The sequence below is a fragment of the Lichenostomus cassidix genome, chromosome 12, assembly GCF_008360975.1.
Source record: "Lichenostomus cassidix isolate B80296 chromosome 12, HeHo_3.0, whole genome shotgun sequence".
Classification (NCBI taxonomy): domain Eukaryota; kingdom Metazoa; phylum Chordata; class Aves; order Passeriformes; family Meliphagidae; genus Lichenostomus; species Lichenostomus cassidix.
In genome coordinates this window covers 13,818,046-13,844,656 of record NC_139493.1, presented here as the reverse complement: position 1 = coordinate 13,844,656, position 26,611 = coordinate 13,818,046, and the positions used below count along the sequence as shown (strand labels likewise).

At 61.1% G+C, this 26,611-nt stretch overlaps 1 protein-coding gene across 2 annotated transcripts; it reads left to right on the top strand.

The window, feature by feature from the left end:
• The first annotated feature begins 572 nt into the window (after positions 1-572).
• On the top strand, positions 573-22,444 carry SEMA3F (semaphorin 3F). Of its 2 annotated transcripts, XM_085072791.1 has the most exons (19): positions 573-711; positions 3,678-3,837; positions 12,186-12,346; positions 12,516-12,578; positions 13,000-13,119; positions 14,500-14,580; positions 16,642-16,735; positions 17,073-17,192; positions 18,300-18,439; positions 18,529-18,643; positions 18,830-18,899; positions 19,006-19,150; positions 19,266-19,488; positions 20,264-20,352; positions 20,701-20,742; positions 20,906-21,063; positions 21,144-21,211; positions 21,730-21,863; positions 21,942-22,444. In XM_085072791.1, the coding sequence occupies exons 2-19, from the start codon at positions 3,726-3,728 to the stop codon at positions 22,350-22,352; spliced, it is 2,346 nt and encodes a 781-aa protein (XP_084928917.1). In that variant the 5' UTR covers positions 573-711; positions 3,678-3,725; the 3' UTR covers positions 22,353-22,444. The 2 variants fall into 2 exon arrangements, with proteins under 2 accessions (XP_084928917.1, XP_084928919.1); XM_085072793.1 differs by lacking the exon at positions 14,500-14,580.
• The last annotated feature ends 4,167 nt before the right edge of the window (positions 22,445-26,611 follow it).

Here is a 26,611-nt window from a genome sequence, read left to right as displayed (position 1 = left end):
ACAGGTCTCAGGGCCGCAGGATGCTGTGCAACCAGAGTGGGCAGTGGTCACCTGCCTGTCCTGGGCTGAGGGCCGGGGGTCACCAGTGGGGGTACCCAGGCTGGGGGCGGCAGAATGAGCAAGGTGGGGCCAGGGACGGCGCCCCACTCCCAGCATTTGGAGATGCCGAGTGTGGGAGACGGTTTCTCACCGGAGCCGGAGCTCTCACAAAGCCGCCGACTCGCCGGGGCTCGGCTCCCCGCAGACCCCGCCGCCCCGGGCCGCCCCCCGCCGCGGCAGACAAAGGAGGGACGGCACTTATTTATCCGCCTCCTTCCCGGGACCGGCGGGAAGGTGGCGGGCTGCGGAGGTGCGGCGAGCGACCGGCGGGCCGGCACGGCACGGCGGGGCAGCGCCCGCACCCCGCAACAAAGGGCCGGAGCCGGAGGTGAGCGGCGGGGGCGGTGCCGGGGCTCGAACCTGTGGCCCGGGGCGGTGGGCGTGGCCGGGGGCGTGCCTATGCAAACGACGCCCCCCGCGGCGGGCCCGCAACGGGGCCCAGTGGGGGCCGAGCCCCGCCCGGTGCCCGCCCCGCCCCGCCCGGCGCTCACGGGCCGGGGCCGCGGCGGCAGTCGCGGCCGAGAGATGGCGGGGGGCCGCGGGACCCCGGCGCGGCGCTGAGCCCCGCCGCCCTCCTCACCTCCTCCGGCCGCCGCCGGGACCCCCGCGGAGGTAAGAGCGGCGGCGGGCGGCGGAGCGGGTGCCCGGCGCGGGGGGCGCCCCGGGAAAACTTTCCGCCGCTCGGAACTCGCGCGTGCGGATCCCCCCCGCCGCAACTTGCCGGTGAAGCGGGCAGGTGGGGCGGGGGCCGGTGTCGGCGGTGCGGTGCTGGGACCCCAGCCCCGAGGTGGCGGCGGCACCCGCTGCTTTGGAGACCCCCGCTCTCCGCCTCGGAGCGGGGTAACACCGAGGCGGGGGGGACCCTGCCGGTCCCGCTGCTCCCGGGAGCCGCGGCTGTGCGGGCGCGCCCCGGTCCCGCTCGGAGCTGAGTTCTGTCGCAGGGGACGGACGGGGGCTGGCAGGGAGCTCCCGGGGCATGAGGGTTTCGGCGGGGCTCGGCGGCTAGCGGGTGCCCAGGGAGGGGGTACCGGGGGGCACACACACGCCGCAGAACGCCCGGCACCCTGGAGCAGGCTGCCGGAGCCCGCCACGGTGGGACGCCGAGCCCCGGCAGGACCCCGCGCCCCGGCGGGCTGGGGGTGCGCGAAGGACGCTCGGGCGGGGGGCGCAGGGGACAGCCGGCGCTCCCTGGGGACAGGCCAGGCGTGCCAGAGCGCAAAGTTGTGTAAAGTTATTTCCCGGGTGCGCGGGGCCGCGGTGGACATTTTGCGTTATTATATTACGTTATGTTATTTTTTCCCCTATTTTTCCCCCCTTCCCACTGATGGCATCGCGCGCCGTGGCCGGAGGTGGGCCAGTCTCCTCTCCCACTGCCTATCCTGCCTCTATTGCTTTTCCCTCCCAAAATGTTTCCTGCTCTCTCCCGAGGCCACGGGGACCAGGCGTGCAGGCAGCCCTACCCCTGAGTCCCCCCGGGGTACTCCCGAGGCATCCCCTCAGCCCTCTTTGGGGGTTCGATCCCCAAAAGGAGCCCCTGTTCCAGACGAGAAAACCTTTCCCTAATTGCTTGGGCTCGGCGGCGCTGGCTTGACCAGCCTGGGGAAAGGGGGGAATAAAGCCGAGCGGGATTTTGATCTTCCTGCGGCAGCACAAGCAATGGCCAAACTTTAATTGCTAAAAAACCCCTCCAAGCCCAGACAGCCCGGGGGCTGGAGGGCAGGAATGTGGCCGCTCTCCCCTGGAGTTCTCAGTTTCCCCGGAGTGCAGATGACCCTGGAAATGGAGATTTCCTGGCCAAGGTGCACTCCAGTGGCCCGTTTCCCTTTTTGCTTCCTCGGAATTTGCCTTTCCCAGCCGGGTCTGGGTGCCCCCCACTCACCGCCGGCCCTTTCCCCTCTCCTCGCCCTGCTCTCGCTGCGCTCCCCTCCTCTCCCTCTTTTCCTTTGTTTGCCATCTCGCTCCCTGTCTCTGACGCGTACGCCGCTCCATCCAAATGCAATAGTGGGATTTGCCAGAATTATTTCCTAAAGCTGCCGGGGAGAGGGGGGAGGTTTGGATGGAGGGGGGTTATTTAACTGCAACCAACTGGAGTTTTGGCTGGTGAAGGAATTGGGGGTGCAGGCTGTCCCGGCCTGGCGCTGATGGGAAGGGCAGAGCCTGGGAATGGGTGGGAGAAGGGGGAAGGCAGCCTGAAAAGGGACCGAATGCCAGTACAATGGAGCAGAGCTGGGTGTGCTCAGGGGCAGAGGAGCAAATTGAAATATTTACTGACCCCAAAGGCGAGAAGGAGAAAAAAATACGCAGCCCCAGGGAACAGAGGTGCCACCACACTCGGGATCTTGCCGGGCTGCTGGTGACAGTGCTGCTGCCCTTGCCCTGCCTGGGGCTGGGGCTGGTGGCGTGGGTGCTGTGCACTGCAGGAGAGGCCAGCCAGACCACCCGGGTGGGGTGCAGGATTGCCCCCCCTACAGCTCAGCATCCCTCTCTGGGGTGCGCCAAAGGGTTCCCAGCCATCCATCCGGCTTCTTTGGGTGTGCCTGTCCCCTGTGGGACTGTGTGGCGGCAGCTGGCAGAGCCCTGAAGGGCATGGCTGCAGGGGGTGTCACGGTGGAGACCCCTATCCCCGCAGAACTGACCCCCTTTGGCTGGGCTGGCTGGGCACTCCCCGCATGCCTGAGCCCACCCGGATGCCGTGGCACAGTGCATCCCACCCAGGCGTGCAGCTCCCTGGGGACATGAGGGGCTTTCCACCACGGGCCTCCTCCAGATCCTGCCTGAAGTGCCCTGGAGACCCCCAGGAGGGTGCTGTCTTGGGAGAGGGGTCTGCCCCAGGGTATGGTGCCTCCAGGAGGGGCAGTGGGGTGCGCGGGGGCACTAAGCACCGTGCTGGGGTGCGTGTGTGGCTTGCTGGAGGCAGCTTGGCGGACTCTGCTCAGTGCTGGAGCCCCAGGGAGTCCAGCTGCCTGGCACACAGGCAGGGCTTTTTTTTTCCCTCTTCTTTTTCTTCCTCTTTTATTTATGAAAAAAAATCCTTTTTTTTTTTTTTTTTTTTTTTTGTACGTTCTTGGAATAATGAAGTCCAGATTTCCTTCATGTTGGAAAGATTTGATCCCAGCTCTGCTTGATGTGGCTTTGCTGGGGGCTGGGAGGAGAGGTGGGGAGGCGAGGATTGGGAGTGGGACCCCTCTGGGTGCCAGGGCAGGGGGAGCCAGCCCAGTGGGGAGCTGGGGATGCTGCAGCTGAGGGGGGGTGTGAGGAGGGATGGAGGGATGCTTCTCACCTGGCCAAAGCTCGCTGGTTGGGGTGGAGGAGGGTGCTGTAGCGGGTCTTGCCGCGCTTGCCTCGCCCTGCGTGCTTGGCTGGGCACCAAAAGAGGTGAGGCTGTGGCCCCCCGATTTGTGCCCCCCCACCCCCCAGTCTGTAGAGCGCAGTTCAACCTCCCGAGGCTGGCTTCCAGTCCTCCCCGGAGGATGCTGCGTGCCAGCAGGTAATGGAGAGTGGGATGTGGGGCTTGTACCCCTCAGGGGGTGGTGGGTACAGCGAACTGACATCCCTCCCTCGTGTGCCCTCCTTGGCAGGCTCGGCTCCCCCAGACACCCCTCGATCTCGGCGCCCAGGTGCCCACCATGCCCGTGGTTGGTGTCCTCCTCTGGGCCACCCTGCTGACTCTGGGCTGGCGGGCTGCCCACCCCAAGGACCACAGCTTTGCTACCCCGAGGGTCCAACTCTCCTTCAAAGGTAAGAGTCTGGTTGTCGGAGTGGGAGGCAGGGTGGGACCCCAAGATGGAGGAAACCACGGGTACCCCAGTACAGGCTCCTCCTCCTCCTCCTCCTCTCTCGGGTAGCATCAGCAATCTGCACCCTCAGAAATCTCCGTGGGGATCTATATTCAGGTGTGGCTGAGCTCCCAGTCTGCACCAGCACACACAGTCTTGAGGGGCTGGTAGCCTGCCTAGTCCCCCCAATATGCTTCCTGGTGTGGGTGGATGGCTCCCTCCATCTGGCAAATCTGGGTGCTGAGGTGTGGGAAGCCCCCCCCGGCAGCACCCCGATTCCAGACAGCAGCTTGACGCCGCCCCGACCCCCCCAGCTGGTATTAACGCCTGGGAGCTGGCAGGGAGCCGGGAGAGGCAGGAGGGGAGGGTGCTGGGTGGGGGGAAGGGGCTTAACCCTTTCATACCAGGGCTGCTTAGCCCACCCAGCCACTCTAGGAGCTGTGGGGGGACCCCTGGATCAGCTTTGGGGTGCACATTGGTGGAGAGGTTTGTCCTGAGCTCCTGTTTCAAGGCTGCTGAACAGAGCAGGCTGGGGCTGATGAGGCAAGTCCGAGGGCTGCAAACCCTGAGTGGAACAGAAATTGTCCCTGCTGGGGGCTTGCCTGCTTGGATGTGTGTCAGGAGGTGACAGACACGAGGAGTCTCATGTCTACCTCCCCTTGGAGTCTGTGGGAGAGATGGGGCCATGCTGCCTGTGCCCTTCCTGTGCTGTCCCACTGTGCCTTTGCCCTCTGGTCACCTAGTGAACCTGCGAGCCCAAGGATGTGGTGGCAGAACTGATGGTGAGCATGGCAAAGCCAGGCAGGAGGGGCTGGGGGGCTGACAGCAAACACGGTGAAGCAGCACCAGCCACGGGTGTTACAGGCTGGTCTTGACAGAAAAAATGGCTGGTATGAAGAGTCTGGGGACAAGTCCAGGCTGGAAAGCAGTGAGCAAGTTCCTCCCTAGAGGCAGGCGCCACTTTCCTCTCCAAACAGTCTTTTTGGAGGGTTTTGGGGGCTGCTGGGGCACTTCAGCTGCTGTAGAGATGCTTCCCCACCCTGGCTTGGAACATCTTTTCCTCAGGGCTGTAGGGAGGGGAGGCTCCGGCAAAGTCCCAGCTGGACCTGGTGCCCACTGCCACGGTGTGCTCCAGGAATGAGAGCAATTCCGGATAGGCATGGTTAAGCTTGCTGTGCCACAGGTTAGGAGCTGGTTTGGGGTTGGTTTTTTTTGGCCCCAGCTGGTTGGAGCAATGGTTCCTGGCTGTGCTCATGTCAGAATCTCCAGTCCTTCTTCCTCCTGCCTGAGGTGGTCTGGCAGGGCTCCCTCTGCCCTCACTGCCTAGAAAGAGGATTTGCAGTGGGAGAAAGGCTGATTTGCACTGGCACATGGAGAAGAAATGCCAGCGGTGTGCTGGATCAGAGCACATTGGGATTGGGAAGGGGTGCCACTTGCCTCTTTCCTGCCTGTACTCTGATAAGGGTGGCTGTGGTTGAGAATTTTCCCAGGGTCTTCCTCGAGGACCAGCTTGGGGCCACACACCAAACTGCTGGTGAGCAGCTTCCTGAGTCGATAATCTGCCTGCAGCCTCCCAGAAGCCATAGGACCATGAGATGTGGGGTGACAGTGGCACTCTGTGGATGGTCCAGCCCCTTCTCTTGCCTGGGGAGGCACGGTTGATACCCAAATGCCTGGCCCCAAATCCCCCAGTGCAGCTGCAGGCAGTGGGGTTGGGTGTGATGGGTCTGGGCTAGGGGACACTGGTGTGATGAGTTGGGCTAGGCTCTGCTGTCAGGGATGGGTGTGGTACCACAGGGGACCAGGTGGCCGTTTGTGCAGTCACAGCTTAGGGTGTGAGTCTCCACCACAGCATCCCTCTTGCAAAAGCATCCCGGTGCCTGTGTGGGATCAAGGTGGCCTTGTGGCCAGGGTGCTGGGGAAGGAGCCTCCATGTCCCCAAGTGTGTCCCCCGGCGCCTTGCCTGGGCGGCCGCACTGCCTGGAGCCCTGCCAGCCGCGGGAGCGTCTCTGGGTTTGTTTGCCTTTGCTTGTTATCGCGCGCCAGAGGCTTGTCGCAGCTCCCCGGGGCCTGCGTCATCCTCTACGGAGCCCCAGCGTCTCGGAGTGCATTAAAAAAAATACATCTATAAAATACTGAAGTGATAGGAAAGGGGTGGGAACTGAGCTCCCGTGCCCTGGTGCAGGGTGATGGGCTGGGCAGGGTCAGTCCCCCCATCCCGTCACCCCTGTGGTCTCTTTACGTCTGTCCTCCTCTCAAGGCTTTCCTGTCCGTGTGTCAGCAGGAGGAAGGTGACCAGCATGGAAAGAACAGTGCTGGGAGCGGCTCCGGCACAGCTCCCTCTTGCCAACAGCTCTTCCCAGATCCCAGCGCTGGCCAGAAATAGGGTGGATATTTTTAATCATCTCCGTGCTAACAATTCACTCACTCTGCACACTGCCGTACACATCCTGCGGCCCCCTCTCCTCTGGGCCTTCCTCCGGGCCAGGGGCTCGGGCACCAGAGAGGCTGGCCCATTCCCCACGAGGAGGCAGGGAGTGATGGTGATGATGATGATGGTGATTCATCCCTCCATGTCCTGCTCCCTGTCCAGCGTGGGAAAAGCGTGCGGGAAGGAAGGGTGGGCTCTCGCCCCGCATCATGGCGGGAAGCCCTCGAGGTCAGGGCTCTCCGTGGGGCTTCAGAACGGGAGCCGCTCCCCGCAGCGAGGGGAACAGCCCTGCTGGCACCTCTCGGAAAAGCTGTGGCTGAGGTCCAGCCGGGGGCAGCCCTGCTGGGGAGGGGCTGGGTGAGAGGAAGGCAGTTCCTGCAGGGGAGAAATATTATTTTAAAAAGTATGAATCAAGCATGGAGTCTCCTCTAGGCTCTGCTGCAAGCCCCCTGCATGGCCTCGCTCCTGCCTGCCTCGTGCCTCAGTTTCCCCTCCCACCCCGCTGGCATCTCTGCCGGTGGCCAGGGGATATCGGCACGCTTGATCTGGGCCGGGGGGTGGCAGATGGCTGGAGAGGAGCCCGGACAGGGAACCATGTCTCTGGGGCTGCCCAGGCGCCCTCCTAAGCTGCTGCAGCTGTGGGCACTGCTTGGTGACAGCAGGATGCGATAAACATGGGGGGGCATAGGGGGTGCAAGCAGGGCCAAGGGCTTGGGGACAGCCAGTCCTGGGAACGTGCCGGGAACACTGGCACTGTTGGTCCCCACCCTGTCGTGAATGCCGCATGCTGCTCCTCAGATCCCGTGAAGGTCGGGGGGATGCCGCAGCCCCCTTTCCTGTGCCCTGGGGGGCGGGGACAAGGGGCTGAACCCTGTGACCCCTAAGAGGATTTCCTTGGCTGGGACAGTGGGGGGCTGTGGCAGGGCCCCTCCACCCGCTGGGACCGGCTGCTGCTGGGGCTGAGCTCTCTGGCTCCGGCTGCGAAGCTCCATAAGCTCCTTAAACCCTCCACCCCCAAAAAGCCCTGTGTGATTTCAGCCCCCCCCGAGCCTATATCTAATAAGCTAGTTATCCCGTAAATTAACAATGGTCCTTATGGAGCAGCGTGGCCTTTCCCGGGGTCCTGGCATGGGTGTTCTCCCCAGTCCAGTGCTGCTTGGGCACAGAGCAAAGGGCCTGGAGGAGCCGCTGTTTCCGCCCGGCACCGTGCCCTGCCCTTAGGGGCTGCGGAAGGAAATAATGTCCAAATATTAAACAAAAAAGCCCAAAGAGCAGTGGGTTGGGATACCTCAGCTCAGCTCTGTGCTTTTGGGGTGATTAAAGTATTTTTTTCTGAAGCCAGGCTCTTTCCTGAAGGGGATTTCATGCTGCTGGAGCATCCCCTGACACAGCCAAGAGCCTGGTCACCACCGCAGAGTGATGTTCAGTGCGGATGGGGTCTCCCCTGCCAGCGCTTCTCGCTGGGGCACATCCACCCACCAGCGCTTGGGGCAGGCTGGCCGGGAGATGAATCAGCGGTTTCCGCTGAAAAAAATGTGGGTTTTCTTTTTTTTCTCATTGTTTTTTGGCTTGCGCCCAAGCGGCCGGGCTGCGATGGCTGCGGGGAGCACCCGGCCGGCACCTCTTTCATCCCGAGGGATTTGACCCGGGCGGCTGCGGCACCTGTCCCCTGCCGCGGGTGCCGGCACGGGGCGATGCTCCAGCGGGGCTGGAGATGATCGGGGGTGGAAGGCAGCAAGCGGGAACAGGAGTCATTTCATCTCCCAAGCCCCTGCAAGGCAGCTTCGGTTTCCTCCCACCTGTGAATCGGTTAAATGGGAAAAGAGCTTGGCTGGGGGCCACGGAAACTCTCTTATTACATGTAATTAGCTTAATTACATCATAAATAACCCATCAAGGGGTAGCGGAGTGACGCTCAAACAAATAAGCAATTCTGCTTTCATCGGACGACCCACCCAGCTCTTTGATCAGCCCCAATAACAACAAATGCTTTAACCACGAGAGGGGACACATCCAGTCCTCTATCCCTCTCCCGGCATTGCTCCCCATCCTGCCCCTCTGACGCATATCCAAAAAGCTGCATCTCAAATTTCAAGCAAGGAAAAAAATTAGCAGGGAACATAATCAAAATTTGGGGCACGCTTCTAAATTTGTGGGATAAAACGCTGCAGGATGGAGATGGGATTTATCCCTGCTGTGCCAGGCTCCCTTGGGATCAGTGCCGGGCTTCTCCATCGGCATTTAAAGTGAATTCATTCTCCCCCATGCAAAGAAAAGGCTCCCGAAAGGCGCTGGCTCCGCCAGCCGGGGGGGTAGGGGGGGGGCGGAGTGCGGTTATTGAATATAAACACGCCGTGTAATTTACATGCTAATTATGTTGAATGCGCTACAAGCCCATAATTAGAATCTAATTAGGTGAGAGCGCCTGTAATTGGTTTTGGGGAATGCAGTGATGGTGCACCTGGGGAGGTGACCCGCTCGGGTCGTAATGGCATTAACTCTTCGTGCTGGTGCCCTGGTGATGTTTGGTGGGGTCGGGAGGATTTGGGGGACTGCGGTGGGGTGAGGAGCCCTTCGAGGTGCTCAGTTTGTCGGGAACCCCCAAAATCACCCTTTTGCTTTGGCGGTCAGCAGTGCTCTCCGTGCCAATGACTGACGCATAGGGACCACTCACCCCTGCCCGATGGGGGCCAGTGGTGACAGCCAGCAAGGGTGGCACTGTGGACAGCTGCCGGAGCTGGGAATGCAGCCCGAAATTGGCACTGCAGGGGGAATTTGGCTTTGCAGAGCATGCAGTCGGGCGGTGGTGCCGCGGGCAGAGCAGAGCATCGCGCCTTGCTGCCAGCCCTTGGGCTCCTGGCCGCCGGCATCACCCGAGGGCGCAGGGTAATTACAGCTCAACGCCCAAGGACACAAAACGATTGCGGGCAGGCGAGTCCCGGGGGGCTCGGTGGGGGCTCCGCGGAATGTTGTGAGGGGACGGTCCCCAGGGAGGCCACCCTGGCTGTGATGTCGAGCGGCTCCTGGCTCCGGTGCTCGGCAATTAAAATGGGATTAGGCTCCCGGCCAGCCGGAGAAGCTCTGCCGGTGCCGGGATTGGCGATGGGGATGCAGGAGGGAATATGCTCGTTGGGGCGCATCGGCTAATGAGCCGGCTTTTCCAGCCCGGCCGGGGCCCCTGCCCCACTCCATCCCCAGGGACACCCCGAGGCTGCCGGGGGCGGGTTTGGGGGCACAGTGACAGTGGGGGATTAGGCATTGGGATGGAAGTTTGGCAGGTCAGAGGTTGTGGCTGGGTCTTGCCCGCCTGTCCATCCTCTTTGGAGAGGGCGTTACGGGGCAGCGGGTCCGTCACCGCCCTGCTTTGGGAGTGCCCCCTCTGATCGCTGGGCCGTGGGGGGCTGAATGGAGCCCCCGGTGGGGGGCCAAGGCCCTTTGTGCTACTGGGCCTGTCCCTTGCCCAGTGCTGGAAACGCCCATCCTAGTGGATGTGATATTTGGGGCTGTCACTGACAGCCCTACACCACCAGTGTCCTGGCGCTGCTGGCTCCGCCCCAGGGTCCCAGCCAGGAGGATGACAACAGAAGCATGTGCCCTGGGGATGTTTGGCCTGACGTCCCAAGGCTGGGCAGGGATGGCAGATGAGGGGCTGTCCTGGCATGGGGTCTCCTGCCCAGTTTAACACCCCTTCCTGCTGTCTCTGACTGCTCCAGGCATCTCTGTCCTGAGTGGGAAGCCTGGGAATGGGGTTCCATCATTGGCAGCTGGGGACAAGCTCTTCTGCTCTGTGTCACCCACTGCCGGAGCCACCCTGCCCTTTCCTGGCTGCCGAACTCTGGTCCCCACGGACACCAGCATCCCGCTGAGGGAGGCACCAGCACACACCCAGTGTGGGGCACACAGCTGTACACACACAATGTATGGGCCCATGGGGCAGCTTCAGGACAAGGGACACGCAGGGACCAGACCCAGTGTGCCATGGCACAGGCAGGGACCACTACAGGACAGGCTGGGGACGCCATGGGTGGCATGTGAGCCAGCACCAGCAACAGGGAGCATCTGGAACCCAGATGGGCCAGGCAGGAGGAGGAGCCTGCTGTGGGTGGGTGGGTGAGCAGCTCCCTGGCCCCATCCTTGGCACTGTTTCTCTGCACCTCTGCCATGGCCCCCCTGCCTGCAGCCCAACCTCCAGCGCCTCCCTGTGCCCACTGTGCTCATCCTGTCCGTCCAGCCCTGGCAGAAGGGCAGGCCCCCAGGCTGGGGGAGGCTCATGTCACATCCCATGACGCCGTTTCCCGCAGCCCAGCAGGTTCCCACGCTCTGTGTGTGCACTGGCCTCACTGCCACAGCTGAGTGGGCCCAGCACATGTGCAGGTGTCCCACTGTGGGACTGGGGAGCACTGCTGACAGCTGTGGGACAGAGGGCGTGCCTTGGATGGGAAGAGACCTGGGGGACACCTGTGGGATGTTCCAGTCCCACATGTGGCCAGGAGGTGGGAGGTCAGGGAGATCTGCAGGCACTTGGCCTCCCTCCGGGAATGGCAGCTGGCTGCTGGAGCCCTGCCCAGTGCTGCCTGGAAGCTGGTGTGATCCTTCCTGACAGTGACCTGCAGGATGCTGCTCTGCTTCTCCCCAGGAGGGGGTGTCCCCAGGGCTGCTCCCAGTGCCTGCACAGGGCACTCCTCTGCGTGGAGGCACCAACTCCACAGGGTGAGGATGCTCATTGGATCAGCGTATTATGGATGTGGCATCTGATGGCTGTTGGTGCATCCAAAGAAGATGACAACTCCAAAGAGTATGGCATCTGGGGCAGATGGTATCCCATGAGGGTGACATCCAATGGCTGAGGGTGGCATCTGATGGCTGTTTGTGGCATCCAAAGAGGTTGACACCTCTTAAAAGAGTGGAATCTCCAAAGGGGTTGGCTTCAGAGGCAGATGGTATCACATGGAGGTGGCATCCAATGGCTGTTGGTGGCATCCTAAGAGAGCGGCACCTCCAAAAAGAAGCATATGGGGAAGATGACGTCCCATGGGGATGGCATCTGATGGCTTGGAGTGGCATCCAGGGCAGATGTCATCCCACGGAGGTGGCATCTGATATTTGGGGGTGGTATCCAAAGGGGTGACACCTCCAAGGGGAGGTGTCTCCCAAGGGGTGGCCTCCAGGGCAGATTGTATCCTGTCAGGGCAGGGTGCTCTGTCTTACTCATGCCCCGGTCCCTGCCGCGTGGTTCTTGGCACCGGCCCACATCATCTGCAGCACTTCTGCCTTCCATCTGGCTGCCTCATTGCACTTGTGAATATTCATGACCCTCATTATCCTCTTTTACTCCTTGCTCCCACACTTAGGCTAAAAATAGCTTTCCAAGGGGGGATGGGATGTGCAGGGCGGGGGAGAGGCTCATCCCCTCCCCTGGAGCTGGTTCCTTGGGGTCCCAGCTCCCCCATCCTAGGAGCCAGAGGCTTGGCTGGAACATGGGGTCACGGTGCAGGAGAGGGATGATGCTGGAGATTTTGAGAGCTGTGGTCTCTGGGCTGGGGTAGCAGAGAGCACCTGCCTCCTGCCCATCTCAATGGCAACCTCCACTCCCTTCTGTGAGGTGCTGGGTCTCCTGAGCCCAGGTCCTGATGATTTCTCTCCTGAACACTCTTGGTTGTCCCAGCTGGCCGTGAGCATCTCTGTCATTGTCCCATGTCCTGCGTGGAGGTGGCAGCATCATGGTGTTCATGGAGTGGAAAGTAGGCACCAAGGGACTGGAAGGTGGGCACCTCTTCTCATGGAACATCCTCCAGCAGGGCCCAGGCTTGGACTCAACGATGACACTGGGGAAGATGGGGCTCCCTAGGGTACTGACACCTTCCCCTTTCCCCCTATAGAGCTGAAGGCGACAGGCACAGCACACTTCTTCAACTTCCTCCTCAACTCCAGTGACTACCGCATCCTGCTGAAGGACGAGGACCACGACCGCATGTATGTGGGCAGCAAGGACTATGTCCTCTCGCTGGACCTTCACGACATCAACCGCGAGCCCCTCATTGTAAGCTGCCAGCACAGGGCAGGGTGGAGTGGGTGGAGGGGGGTAAATGATCACTTTGGGGGCCTTTTGGATGCCAGGGCAAGAGCTCAATGGGCATAACTGGTGCTGGTGGGGAAGTGGTAGGGTAAGGTGGGAGCCCTGGTCTCTGTTGGGGTTGGTGTTTCCACAGATCCATTGGCCTGCATCCCAGCAGAGGATCGAGGAATGCATCCTGTCAGGCAAGAACAGCAATGTGAGTAGCCACCATGAAGCCTCTTCTAGTACTGGAGTGGGGCTGGTGGGTGGCACTGGAGGAGACTCATGTCCTTGTGTCATACCCTGGAAAAGCCATCCCCAGCAGCATCTACAGCCATATCAGGATAGAGCGGCACTCCACAGTGTCCTGTCACCCATTCTGTTCCAGCTGCTCAGGTCCTGGAGAGCTTCCTGGGCAAGCAGGAGGCTGAACTCTCCATGCTCTCTCCTCCTATTAGCCTGGGCTGGACGCTCCAGCTTGCCAGCTTGTGGCCTGTACCAGCCCTTGACCCGTGCTCTCCCATGCCACATGCCATCCAATGACCCATTCCATTCCATGCCATGCCCACACCAACCACAGCCCCACCGCAATCTGTAGCCCCCAAGCCTGGGTTGAACCCTTCTCCTCTGCTTCCCAGGGGGAGTGCGGCAACTTCATCCGCCTGATCCAGCCCTGGAACCGGACACACCTCTACGTGTGTGGCACTGGCGCCTACAACCCCATCTGCGCCTTCGTCAACCGCGGGCGCAAAGCCCAGGTGAGGGGCGGGAGGGACAGAGGTGCTGAGTTGGTGCCTGGCACGGTGGTGCTGGCACAGCCACCAGGGGACTGCAGTGGGGTGGGTGCTTGGCTTGGCTCTGCTGGCTGGTGGGGGAGAGTTGGGGAGCTGAGGGTTGGGGGCAAGTGCAGGGTGGGGGCAATGGCAGGCTGGGGGTGACCATGGCTAACGGTGTTGTGCTGCTGCGTGGGGCCAAGCCATCTCTGCAGACCAAGGACTTCTCTTCACACTGGAATTTGGCTGTACTCTGATGGCAGCTTCCACACGACGTGCCCTCCCACCCTGCTGGCTGCAGCCACTGCTGGATCTCCACTGGGACGAGGGATGAGCCAACCCAGCTTCCCACTTGCTACCAGACTGCTGAGCCTCTCACCGTAGATTCCAAGGATGCCTGGCACCATGCCAACACTGATGCTGCACAGGGAGAACCTTGCAGGGATTGTGCCAGCTCGTGTGGCCATGTCAGGAACATCCCTGGATGGATGTCGCCCAGCACCAAGGACCACAATGTGCAGTGAGAGGGTGGCATCAAGGCTGCATGCCACCAGGCACAATGTGTGGCAGACAGAGGAGCACTTTCAGGACAGCCCTGGGAGGGAGCCAGTCGCTGCAAGTAAAAGCATGAATGTCCCAGGGGTCCCAAGTCTTGTGAGGTGTCCATCCCCCCCACACTGGGGTGGCAGGTCCAAGCCTGTGTCCTCTCCTGAGGCTGGAGAGGGAGTCACCAGCCCAAGCCAAGAGAGGATCACGGCGCTGGATATGAAGGATGGGCATCTGCCTCAGAGCCCCCAAGCGTGGCATGGGCTCTGAGAGAGGTGGATGCTGCTCAGGCCATTCCAGATTGGGATTGGATTGGGACTGGTCTGGGGAGTGGCAGCATTTGAGGAGGACAAAGGGTGCTAGTGCAGTTGAGGACAGCACTAGTTGTCCAGCAGAGCCAGTGGCAGTGTGGCAGTGTGGCAGTGTGGCAGTGTGGCAGTGTGGCAGTGTACCAGTGACCCCATGGTGCTCACAGCTTTGGTGCTGAGGCATTGCTCCTCGGCCCCAGAGGAACAAGGTGTCAGGAACAATTTTTGAGCCCCCAGGTGTGAGCCCAGCCTGGCTGCCTGTGGGCAGCCATCTCTCCGCTCTCTCCTACCCCATGCCAGGGCACCCCAGTTCTGTGGGAGAGAGCAGGATCCATCCTGGAGAAGCTCCTGCTTGGAGCCCAGCCTGGAGCATCAAAGAACCCAGGGGGACAGCAGTGCTGCTGCTCAATGAGCATCCATCACCCCAGCTCTTGGGTTTCCCTGCTCACCCCTGCCCTGGGGGGTCCTTCCCCTGCCGGTGCTAACTCTCTGCCCTGCTCCTTTTCCCCAGGGGTTTCCGCCGAGCCAGCCGGGAGGCCGGGAAAGCAGATCCACCGACAGCCCCCTCAGCCCGCGACCAGCACAAAGCAAGGTGGGAACCGGTCTGGGAGCCCGCCGCAGCCGTGCCCGCCTCTCCCCAGGGGCACGCCAGAGCCGCGGGCTCCTTTGTCCCACTGGCATGCATCCAAACCCCGGACCAGGTGCCCCATGCCGTGGGCTTCCCCGCCATCCCCTTCCCTCTCAGTGCAGCATCTCCCGGCCACCGGCCTGGCGTCGGCTTTCCTTCTCTCACTAACTCCTTCCTCCTAGTCCATGTAGGATCCCCCCCGTGGGGGACACTGTCAGGGATGGTGGCTCTCCACCAACTGCTGACTTTGCCTGACTCCAGGCTTGCTGTGTCCCTTGGAAGTGGGACCGTGTGTCAGCAGAGCCACAGGGCTTGGGATGATTCAGGGGAGGATGCCAAGGAGATGTGCGGAAGGTTTTTGGGTAGGGTCTACAGAAACGTTACTGAGCACCTGCTTCACCTTGCCCCAAGAGGGATTTGTGTCATCCTGGCAGGCAACTGCACTCAGGGAGGTGACAGCATCCCTGGCTTCTGGGAACACCCCAGTGTGCAGCCCACCCTGACAGTGTCACCCCCGAGTCTCTCCCCTCCGGACTAACCTGGGTCAGTGCATGGGCTGGGGAGCGCGGGGGACATGGGCATTCCGGTGCAGCCTGGGGCTCCCCCAGCCTCTCAGGTGTTCGAGGGCGAAGGGTGATGCTTGGCAATGAGCATCTCCCCAACTACGGACAGCTCCTGCTGCCAATTCCCCAGTGGCAGCTGGGAAAACGCCACTGCCATATTAGCCCTCCTGAGTCACCCCGGTTTCTCTCTCCCTGCTGGGGAGAGGGTGTGTGTCCTAGCAGGAGCTCCCTGGGTGCTTCCCAGCAGCTCCAGTGCATTTCAAGGTGCATTAGCTGAACAGCAGTGCAAGCACCACAATGGCTCCTGTGTTGCCTGACCAGGAGTGTGAGATGGTGCAGCCAGGGCCAGGGTGATGCTGGAGAGAGAGAGGCTGTCCTTGTGAGGGGTTTGCCCACCTTGGGTGTGGGGCCAGTGTTGGGCAGAGGTGTTTGTGATGGTGATGGTGGCACAGACTGTGTGGTGCAGTGATAGGTATGGTGAAACATGGCTGCACCCATCTGCGGGCCTGGGTGCCAGGAAGAGCTGGTGTGAGCAAACCCTCCAGTGGGAGTTGGCCACAGTGAGATCCCCCCTCCTCCTGTTCTTCCCAGAGCTTGGGCTCTGCCAGGACCCTGCTGGCCTCTCAATGGAGGGTGGCTGTCACCTTGTCCATCACCCATGTGCCAAAGCCAGGGCAAAGGGCCAGTGGGCATCTGCCCCATTTGGTTGCTGAAGGTCCCCCCGTGCCCAGGCTCTCCATGGATGTTCCTGTGCTTCTGCGTTGTCTCAGCTGATGGTGGTCCCTATGCCAGGGTGAGGGGTGACCTGGCTGGGCCTGCCTGGCCCTGTGTGCCCCCAGTTGGCACTAGCAGAGGATTTTGAGCGTGTCTACAGAGGCAGTGTGGGTCCCACTCCTGGCTGGGAATGTGTGATGGTGCTGGGGACAGCCACAGAGAAGGCAGAAGTGACAGTGGGGTGACATCCCCCTGAGTAGACACAGCATCTCACCCTGTGAAGAAAAACACTGGAAAATGGCTTCTGGCAAGAGAAGTACAGTGAGTCCATCAACTGAGCTGTGCTGAGCTGTGCTGCTGGCCAAACCCTGCCTGCTGAAGCTGCTGGAACTGTGTCACCTGGAGCTGGGCAAGTGGTGATGTGCGGCACAGCCAGCTGGAGTGAAGAGGCAGTCAGACGGGAATGTTTTCCCAGACCCGAGAGATGGATGCCCCACTTCAGCCTAGTGGCTCAGCCAAGTCTCCAAGCGGTGGAGGGCATGGAGAAGCACCCAGCATTTTTGGAAGACTTGCTCACAGGAGCTTCAGCTTCTTAGGAGACCTGTGGACCTCGTATGGTCCATCTGCATCTGCCCTCGCTACTTGTGCCATCCTGGAGGAGGCTGCCTCTCCTGGTGGGCTTTGGGAGCTATCACGGGAATGGAGGTGTGAAAGTCTAACCAGCTGCTCTACTTGCTTCCTTCTCCAGGATTATATCTTCTATCTGGAGCCAGACAAGCTGGAGTCGGGCAAGGGGAAGTGTTCCTATGACCCCAAAGTAGACACCGTCTCTGCATTAATAAGTGAGTCCTGTGGCTCCCTGGGGCCAGCGCTGCCTGTGCTGGGCAGGGGCAGCATGCAGGCAAGATGGAACAACTGCTCCCACCAGGAGTAGGGTTCCTGCTCTGCCACCCCTGCCTGCTCCAGTTGGCCAGGCACCTGGCTCAGCAGAGGTGGGGATCATGGTTGCAGACCAGTGACAACTTCCAGAACTCTCTGGGATGGTCACAGGCAGTGGCTCTTGGTTGTCTGGTGGCTACCAGCCAGGTCTGGGGCTGGATAAAGCCTGGGGCACTTAAATAAGGTGGGTGGGTGGATGGGACGAGGTGGGGATCCCTGGCTGACCTCTGCCTTCTGCAGATGAAGAGCTCTATGCTGGCGTCTACATCGACTTCATGGGCACGGACGCAGCCATCTTCCGCACCATGGGCAAGCAGACGGCCATGAGGACAGACCAGTACAATTCCCGCTGGCTCAATGGTGAGTTCAGGTGTCACTGGCCCAGGTGCCCTGGGGACCCTATGGCTCCAGCCACAGAGATGAGACCTGTCATGTGGTACTGCATCCTTCTGCCAGGACAGAGTCAGCAGCCAGCATGAATGGATGGATGGATGATGGATGAATTGATGATGGGTGAGTGGGTGGGTGGATGGATAGATGGATGGATGGTTGACAGCTGACGGATGGATGGATGGATAGATGGATGGATGGATAGATGGATGGATGGATAGATGGATGGATGGATGGATGGATAGATGGATGGATGGTTGACAGCTGACGGATGGATGGATGGATAGATGGATGGATGGATGGATGGATAGATGGATGGATGGATGGATGGATAGATGGATGGATGGATGGACGGACAGAAGATGTACGGGTAGATGATGGATGGATGGATGGATGGATGGATGGATGGAAGAAAGGAAGGAAGGAAGTGCAGGCATAAGAGCAGGGATAGCTGTGTGGGGCAGTGACAGACATGTCTGGAGCTTTGCTGTGCGGTGGGAGCAGACGGCTGCTGAGAGATGGGGCTGGCTCTGCCGGTGTTGGTGCGTGGGTTTCTGCAGTGCTGAGATGTCAACCGTGTCGCCTGCAGTTGGTGACCCCGAACGTTCATCCTGCCCCCCTTGGAGCACCCCTGCCTGCAGGGCAGCAGCTGAGTAAACAGAGCAGAGCAGATGGGATGATCCTGCTGGGCTGGGGAGTCAGCGGGGTGGTAACCCGAAGAGGGGGAGCTGTCAGCGCAGGCTGGGCACCGGCTGATGGATGACAGGGAGAAGCTTCCTGAGAAGCTTCCATGCTGTGTGGTTCCTTCCTGGGGGGAAGACTGGTTCCCACCACCTTGCTCATAGAGCTAATGTTTCTTCAACCTGTCAACCTCAGGGATGCTGCAAGCCCCTCCTGGTGCAGAAGTGATCGCGAGAGACACCCAGTTCCTCAGATGCAGCTCTCATCCTGTGAGCGCAGCAGTGCTTTTCCAGGAGTGCGGTGATGCTGCAGCAGAGGGGATCTCAGCATCCTGCTGTGGCATGGAGCAGGGGTGCCACTGGGCTGATGGTGCCATGCTGTGCTGTGCCATTCCAGACCCAGCCTTTGTGCGTGCCCAGCTCATCCCTGACAGCAGTGAGAGGAATGACGACAAGCTCTACTTCTTCTTCCGAGAGAAGTCAGCTGATGCCCCGCTGAGTCCTGGGGTCTATTCCCGCATTGGGCGCATCTGCCTGGTAGGTGTGGCAGAGGACAGGCAGGGGAGCGGTCAGGGAAGCGGGCAGGGGGACAGGCAGGGCTGAGCACAGGGGTCTTTCTGTTGCAGAATGACGATGGGGGCCACTGCTGCCTTGTGAACAAGTGGAGCACCTTCCTGAAGGCCCGGCTCGTCTGCTCTGTGCCGGGACCTGATGGAATTGAAACGCACTTTGATGAGCTCCGTGAGTGTTCAAAGAGAGGGATGGGAGCATTGTCTACCCCTGCAGGCTTGGGGGGCACCCTGGGCAGAGCTGGGGACCCCCTTGCTGCCCCCTGCCTCTTGCTGTTCCATGGGTGACTGCTCTTCCTGTACCCTGGTGTCTCTGTCCACCTTCCCTATGGTGACACCTCCATTTTTTTGTCTCAAGAGGACGTCTTCATCCAGCAGACTCAGGACACCAAGAACCCTGTTATCTACGCTGTGTTCTCTGCTTCAGGGTGAGTGCTGATCCTCCTGGCACTGTGCAGCAGAGGAAGGGGTCCCAGCTGGGTGGGTATCCCGGCAATGCCACGACAAAAGGTAGCAGCAGGTCCTTCCCCTCAGGTCAGTCTTCAAGGGCTCTGCTGTGTGTGTCTACTCAATGGCTGACATCCGCATGGTCTTCAACGGGCCCTTCGCCCACAAGGAGGGACCCAACTACCAGTGGATGCCCTACACGGGAAAAATGCCCTACCCCCGTCCGGGCACTGTAAGTAACCCCCGGCCACCACGGGGAGGTGAGCCTGTGCCTGCCAGGCAGCTGACACCTCCAGACCCGTGCCTGGATGCTGACTCACCAAGCACTGGTGACATTTGTGCCACAGTGCCCCGGGGGGACCTTCACCCCATCCATGAAGTCGACCAAGGACTATCCTGACGAAGTGATCAACTTCATGCGCGCGCACCCTCTGATGTACCACGCCGTGTACCCCACGCACCGCCAGCCGCTGGTGGTTCGCACCAACGTCAACTACCGCTTCACCACCGTGGCCGTGGACCAGGTGGACGCGGCAGATGGGCGCTATGAGGTGCTTTTCCTGGGCACAGGTACCCACGCAGCGCACCGCGGGGAACGCAGCATGCTGCGGCGCGGCCCCGGAGGGCACGGGCACCACCAGGGCTGGCCAGAGCACGGTGCCCTCCGCCAGGCTAGAGTGGGGTGAGGGGTTCAGACTGCCCCCCACCGAGATCCTTGCCCCTCCTCAAGGCTCCAGACTGGTTCTTTCCCTGTCTCCATGCCCATCCCAGAGATCCTACTGTCATGCCTGGTTCTTCCCTTAGCCCAGTCCCTGTCCCCGAAGCCAGCAATCTGGCATGATACTTCCCATCCTAAGAATGCTACCATCCAGCCTGGTCCTCCCCGTCCTGGTGCCCATCCCAGGGGCCTCATCATCCAGCCTCATCCTTTCCTGACCCTAGTGCCCATCCTGTGTGCTTTCCATTGCCCATGCTAAGCCCACCATCATCCAGCCTTGTGCCTTTCCTGCCCAATTGCCCATCCTGGGGGACACTGTCATCCAGGCTAGTGCCTTCTCTGCTCTAAATGCACAACCCAGAGCCCCCGTGGTCTATCCTGGTCCTTCTCTTGCCCTTCTGCATGTCCCCTGTGCTGCCCTGGATGGTGGCAGTCTCTAGGTACAGGTTGTGACCTGAGCTGGCACACTGCACCCCAGGCACAGCTACCTGCCATGGCAGGGGAGAGATGGGGATGGCCTGGGGGATCCTTCCTACCCACAGCCCCAGCAGGCACCCCCTTCCCAGGCAGGGAGGGCATGGTTGCCCAGGGGCAGCACTGAGCCCTGGGCACTATGGTGTCTTGCAGATCGGGGCACCGTGCAGAAGGTCATCGTTCTCCCCCGGGATGACATGGAGACAGAGGAGCTCATGCTGGAGGAGATTGAGGTGTTCAAGGTAAGGGCTGGTGTGTCCTCCACCCTCTGCTGAGTGTTCTGGACCCAGCCAACCAGCCCCCTGGGACACCAGCCAGCCCCCTGAGATACCAGTCACTCCCTGGGACACCAGCCAGCCCTTTGGGACATCAGTGAGTCCCTTGAGACATCACCAAGTCCTTTGGGACAGCAGCCACCTCTTGAGCAGCTCTGGAGGGACTCAAAGGATTGATCTGCTGCCTGCTGCCCTCTCACATCTCTCCCTGCCTGCTCTGCCTACTCCAGCTGCCTGTGGGGGGTCTGGGGTACCCACCCCAGGCTGTAGGATCCAGGCAGCCACCCCTCCATCTTCATTCCTGCTTCCATCCAGGTGCCAGCACCCATCAAGACGATGACCATCTCCTCCAAGAGGGTAAGTCAGAGCACATGGCAGGGGGCTGGGTGGGCAGATCCCATCACGGGCCCAGCTGTGGCACTGCCCAGCGTTGCAACAGCACCAGAACAGGAGGCACGCAGGGGCCCTGGTGCAGTGGGCATTTGGTAGCATCTCACCCTGTCCTCTTTGTCCCCAACAGCAACAGCTCTATGTGTCCTCGGCCGTAGGCGTGACCCACCTGGCCCTGCACCGCTGTGACGTGTACGGGGAAGCCTGTGCCGACTGCTGCCTGGCCCGGGATCCGTACTGTGCCTGGGATGGCAGTGCCTGCACCCGCTACTCCGCCTCCTCCAAGAGGTACAGGGGAAGCCAGGGAGAGGGTCAGGGAGAGATCTCCCAGTGGCAGGCTTCCCCTCTCACCTCCTGCCTCCTCACAGGCGGAGCCGGCGGCAGGACGTCCGGCATGGCAACCCCATCCGGCAGTGCCGTGGCTACAACTCCAATGGTGAGTGGGGTCTGGGGCAAGGGCCTGCAATGTGGGGCAGCTTGGAGGGGAGGCTGAGGGCACAGGGTGGGAGGTGAGGACACAGGGATTCCGTGGTGGGTTGGTGGTTTTGTGGTAGGGTGTATGGGAAGATACATGGATGAATGGGTGGATGAGCGGATAGATGTGTTAGGGGAGAAGATGAACATGGATGAATGGATACATTGCAGATGAGCACAGATGAATGGATCAGTTCATGGAGGGATGGACAGATGAATGGATACATTGGGGAATGGGACAAACATAGATGGATAGATTGAGGTACGGGGGTTGGAATATGAGTGGATAGATGGATATGTTGGGGAGGAGATTGAACAGATCTGAATGGGTGGGTAGAGGGATGGATGGATGCATGGATGGATGGATGGACACCCAGCAGGTGTGTGGCTGGAGGTAGACAGCACTCCCTTGGAGACAGGGTAGGCAGGGCAAGCGTGCAGTGGGGTGGGGGTGACCTGGCTGCCCGTGGCCCTCTGCAGCTAACAAGAACACGGTGGAGGCTGTGCAGTACGGTGTGGAGGGCAGCACTGCCTTCCTGGAGTGCCAGCCCCGCTCACCCCAGGCCAGCGTCAAGTGGCTGCTGCAGAAGGACAACAGCGACCGGCGGAAAGAGGTAGGGCAGGGCACTGCTCTGGGGGTGCCAGGGGTGCCGGGCACCAGCCGGCTGAGCCGTGCCCCCTCTCCCCCCCAGCTGCGGGTGGAGGGCCGGGTGCTGCGCACGGAGCAGGGCTTGCTGCTGCGCGCCCTCCAGCTCAGCGACAGCGGCCTCTACTCCTGCACCGCCACCGAGAACAACTTCAAGCACACGGTGACCAAGGTGCAGCTCCGTGTCCTCAGCAGCCGCGCCGTCCACGCTGTGCTGGTCCAGGCAGAGACCCCCCCTGGCCTGCCGGGTGCCCCCACTCCCCGCTACCAGGACCTGCTGCAGCTCCTCAGCCAGCCCGAAATGGGACTCCTGGACCAGTACTGCCAGGGCTACTGGCGGCACACGGCCGCCAGCCCCCCGCAGCCGCTGGCTGGCCTCAAAGCCAAGGAGCAGCAGGACCAGAAGAAGCCTCGAAACCGCCGGAATCACCAGCCAGAGACCTATGGGCATACATGAAACCATCATCAGGGACTTTGCTAGCACAGTGGTCTATTTTTCCCCCCTTTTAATATTAAAAATATCTATAAATAAAAATATATATATATATATATATACATCCACGCACACACACACACACACACACACAGACACACATGCTCTCCCCTTCCACGGGAGGTGGTATTTATTTGCAGGTTGTACGTAGTCACTGGGGTGGTGCTAGCCCTACCTCCCAGCCCCAGGGAGGTGCAGGGACCCCCAGGGAGGAGCAGGGACCCCCAAGGTGACTGCAGCCACCCCCACTGGCTTCCCCCTCGCCGAGGACACCGAGATCCTGTTGTGCAGGGACCATGGGTCACTACAGCCACTCTCCCCACAGCTGGGGCATGGCACCGTGCTGGGGGATGGAGGGCCTGGTGTGAGTGGGGATGATGCCCTGGGGAGGGCAGGGAAGGGGAGGCAGGAGGGGAGGCAGTACCAGACAAGGTCTGCCCACTGCAAGCTGGGCATGGTTGTCATAGCTTCATGCCTCAGTTTCCCCACATGGTTATTGAGGAGCAAGCGCTTTCCATTGGGAAGCTGTAGACCACCAGGCAAGCTGAGCAGGAGGGGGCTGTGGGGCAAGGGTATGCAGCCCTGTCTCCTCTCTAGGGGCTTGGCAGGGGAGAGATGGGACCTCAAGGTAGGAGCAAGGTGTTCAGGGAATAATGGGGGCTTGGCCCCAAAGCCTTTGGGTGGAGAAAGGAAGGAGGAGGGGCCGTGCTGATGTAAAACCTCGAGCAGCTGCTGGTGCTGGTGACAGTGGCACCCAGGGGTGTTTGAGGCACCCAGCCCATCAGCCACCCCTTTGGGGCATCCTGGTGGGTGTAAGGGCTGTAAATAGTTGTACATGGGAAACACAGGGGTGACCAGGGCTGAGCAAGTGCCCTCCCTGCTGCAGCCGGGGGCACTCCCAAATAAACACTGGCTTTGGGACAGATGTAGGCGCCTGCGTGTGCTCTGTCAGGGATGGGCCTGGCCCCCACCACCTAATCCCCTGAGCCCTGCCGGGGCACAGAGGGCTGGGCTGAGCTCCCCTGGGGAGCACTGGGTCACTGGTTCTGGGGGCAGGACAGGGGGCATGGGGAGGTGGCAGTACTGGGTGGCACTGCTGGCTGTTGGGGTACACTGGGCTGGGCTGGTGGCTGGCACCAGCACTGGGTGTTGTTGCTGAAGGCACTGGGAGAACTCAGTGTCGGTACTGGAGGCATGGGAAAGTACTGAGAGCAATGGGGAAAGTACTGGAGCACTAGGATATGGTACTGGGAGCACTGGGGAGAGACTTCACAGGGTGGCAGTGGATCATACTGGGAGCACTTTAATTGACACAGGGGTGGTACCAAGCTCCTCTGAGTAGTTCCAGGAGGACTGGGGTAAGTGCTGAAAGGTCCTGGACTGTACTTGGGGTAGTACTGGGGATGCTGGAGGTTGGTGCTGGGCAGTACTGGGAGCACTAGAAATACTGAGGCACTAGGATTTGGTAGTAGGAGCTGGTACTGGGTGCTGGGAGCACTGGTAGGGTAGTGGTAATGGGCTCTAAAAGGGTTGCTGGGGGTTGTCGTGGGCAATACTGGGCTGTACTGGGGCACTCTGTAATGGGATAATGGGGTAATGGAGGTGGTACTGGGCTCCTCTGGGCAGTTCTGAGAGACACTGATGTGAGTACTGGGGAGGCTGAGGCTGTGCTGGGGGAAGTCCTGGGTACACTGGCAGGGTGCAGAGCTGTACTGGGGGTGTCTATGACTGTTCTGGGAGCACTGGGCTGCACTGCTGGGAGCACTGGGCTGTACTGGGGGTGTTCAGGGCTATACTGGGGTTGTACAGGACTGTACTGGGGGTGTTAAGGGCTGTACTGGGGGCGTTCAGGGCTGTACTGGGGGCACTGGGCTGTACTGGGGGCACTGGGCTGTACTGGGGATGTTCAGGGCTGCACTGGGGATGTTCAGGGCTGTACTGGGGATGTTCAGGGCTGTACTGGGAGTGTTCAGGGCTGTACTTGGGGTGTTCAGGGCTGCACTGGGGGTGTTCAGGGCTGTACTGGGAGCACTGGGCTGTACTTGGGGTGTTCAGGGCTGCACTGGGGGTGTTCAGGGCTGTACTGGGAGCACTGGGCTGCATTGGGGGTGTTCAGGGCTGTACTGGGAGCACTGGGCTGCATTGGGCGTGTTCAGGGCTGTACTGGGAGTACTGGGCTGTACTGGGGGTGTTCAGGGCTGTACTTGGGGTGTTCAGGGCTGCACTGGGAGCACTGGGCTGTACTGGGGATGTTCAGGGCTGCACTGGGAGCACTGGGCTGCACTGGGGATGTTCAGGGCTGAACTGGGGTGTTCAGGGCTGTACTGGGGTGTTCAGGGCTGTACTGGGGATGTTCAGGGCTGTACTGGGGGTGTTCAGGGCTGCACTGGGGTGTTCAGGGCTGTACTGGGGGTGTTCAGGGCTGAACTGGGAGCACTGGGCTGTACTGGGGATGTTCAGGGCTGTACTGGGAGCACTGGGCTGTACTGGGGTGTTCAGGGCTGTACTGGGGGTGTTCAGGGCTGTACTGGGGTGTTCAGGGCTGTACTGGGGGTGTTCAGGGCTGCACTGGGGTGTTCAGGGCTGTACTGGGGTGTTCAGGGCTGTACTGGGGGTGTTCAGGGCTGAACTGGGAGCACTGGGCTGTACTGGGGATGTTCAGGGCTGAACTGGGAGCACTGGGCTGTACTGGGGTGTTCAGGGCTGCACTGGGAGCACTGGGCTGTACTGGGGATGTTCAGGGCTGTACTGGGAGCACTGGGCTGTACTGGGGGTGTTCAGGGCTGTACTGGGGATGTTCAGGGCTGTACTGGGGGCACTGGGCTGTACTGGGGTGTTCATGGCTTCACTGGGAGCACTGGGCTGCACTGGGAGCACTGGGCTGCACTGGGATGTTCAGGGCTGAACTGGGAGCACTGGGCTGTACTGGGGATGTTCAGGGCTGCACTGGGAGCACTGGGCTGTACTGGGGGTGTTCAGGGCTTCACTGGGGGTGTTCAGGGCTGTACTGGGGTGTTCAGGGCTGCACTGGGAGCACTGGGCTGAGCTGCGAACTGCGCTGAGCGCTTCCGCCCTCTGGCGGCCGAACGAGGCGCTGCAGGAGAGCCGCGGCGCAGGGAGGAGCGAGCGCTGGGGACAGATGGGGGACACAGGGACACTGGGCTGTACTGGGGTGACTGGGAGAACCCTGCCAAGGCCTGGAGTCACCGGAGGTGGGGACACTGGGGAGTTACTGCGGCGTTCCTGGGGATACTGAGTTTTGCCGGGGCGGCCACGGTGGCAATGCGGAGCACGAGGGACACAAGTGGGGGCACTGGGGAGGCACACTGAGGGACCCAGTGACATTGTGGGGGGCTCACTGCGGTTGGGGTGGTAACACAGAGGTGGCACTGCAGTGCCCCTGGACGTTGGGCAGGGATTTTTTTGAGGGGAGACATGGTCCCCACACAGGTAACTGGAATTGCATAGGGAAACTGGGATTTCTTCTGTAGTTACTGGGGAGGGCTTTGGAAACCCTGGGGAGAGTATGCGGGGATCCATGAGGACATTGTGCAGGTGTTGCTGGAGGGCCTGGGGTGCTGTGGAGATGACATTGAGCTGGCCTGTTGGCCCTGGGAGTGTACTGGTGAGTGGCTGGGCACATTGAGAAGTGCACCTGGGGAGCGTGTGGGCATTAGCGGAGGGTCCTGGAAGAACCTGGGGACACAGGGTGTGGTGACTGAGGATGACATTCGATCACCATGGGGAGTGCCCCTGGGGACACTGGGATGGCTTACTGGGGTGTGACAGTGGGCACTGGTCCAGAGCAGGAGGCTCTGGATGATGAGGACAATGGGGACATTCACTCAAACTGTGACCAGACCCCAGCAGACACACCATCCCACCCCCCAACTCCAACCCCCTGGGGTCCACAACAGAGCTGGAGCTGGGTAGGGGTCCCACATCCTCCAGGGTGGCCGGGTCACTGTCCCAGCCCCAGGGCAGGGACATAGCTGGGGGCCGGTCGGTCTGGGCCCCCCCGGCAGAAGCGCTGACACCGGGAAGCACAGGATTGCTGAGCTCAGCCCGCTGCAGATTGAAGGGGGTTTATCGGGGGGGCCTGGCTTAAGCCCCGGGTGCTGAGCACAGCCCCCCGGTGGGCGGCCCCCCCGGACCTTGGCCCCGTCCTTGTGCCACTCCGGGTGGACGGTGGCGGCAGTGGCGGTGGCAGGCACCGGGAGCGA

What these genes read in the sequence shown, in the direction of transcription:
- SEMA3F (XM_085072791.1), top strand. Translation starts at nt 3,726, where the DNA reads ATGCCCGTGGTTGGTGTCCTCCTCTGGGCCACCCTGCTGACTCTGGGC. An exon ending in GGTCCAACTCTCCTTCAAAG is followed by an intron (nt 3,838 to 12,185) that starts GTAAGAGTCTGG and finishes TTCCCCCTATAG; the next exon opens with AGCTGAAGGCGACAGGCACA. An exon ending in GCTGTGTTCTCTGCTTCAGG is followed by an intron (nt 18,900 to 19,005) that starts GTGAGTGCTGAT and finishes CCTTCCCCTCAG; the next exon opens with GTCAGTCTTCAAGGGCTCTG.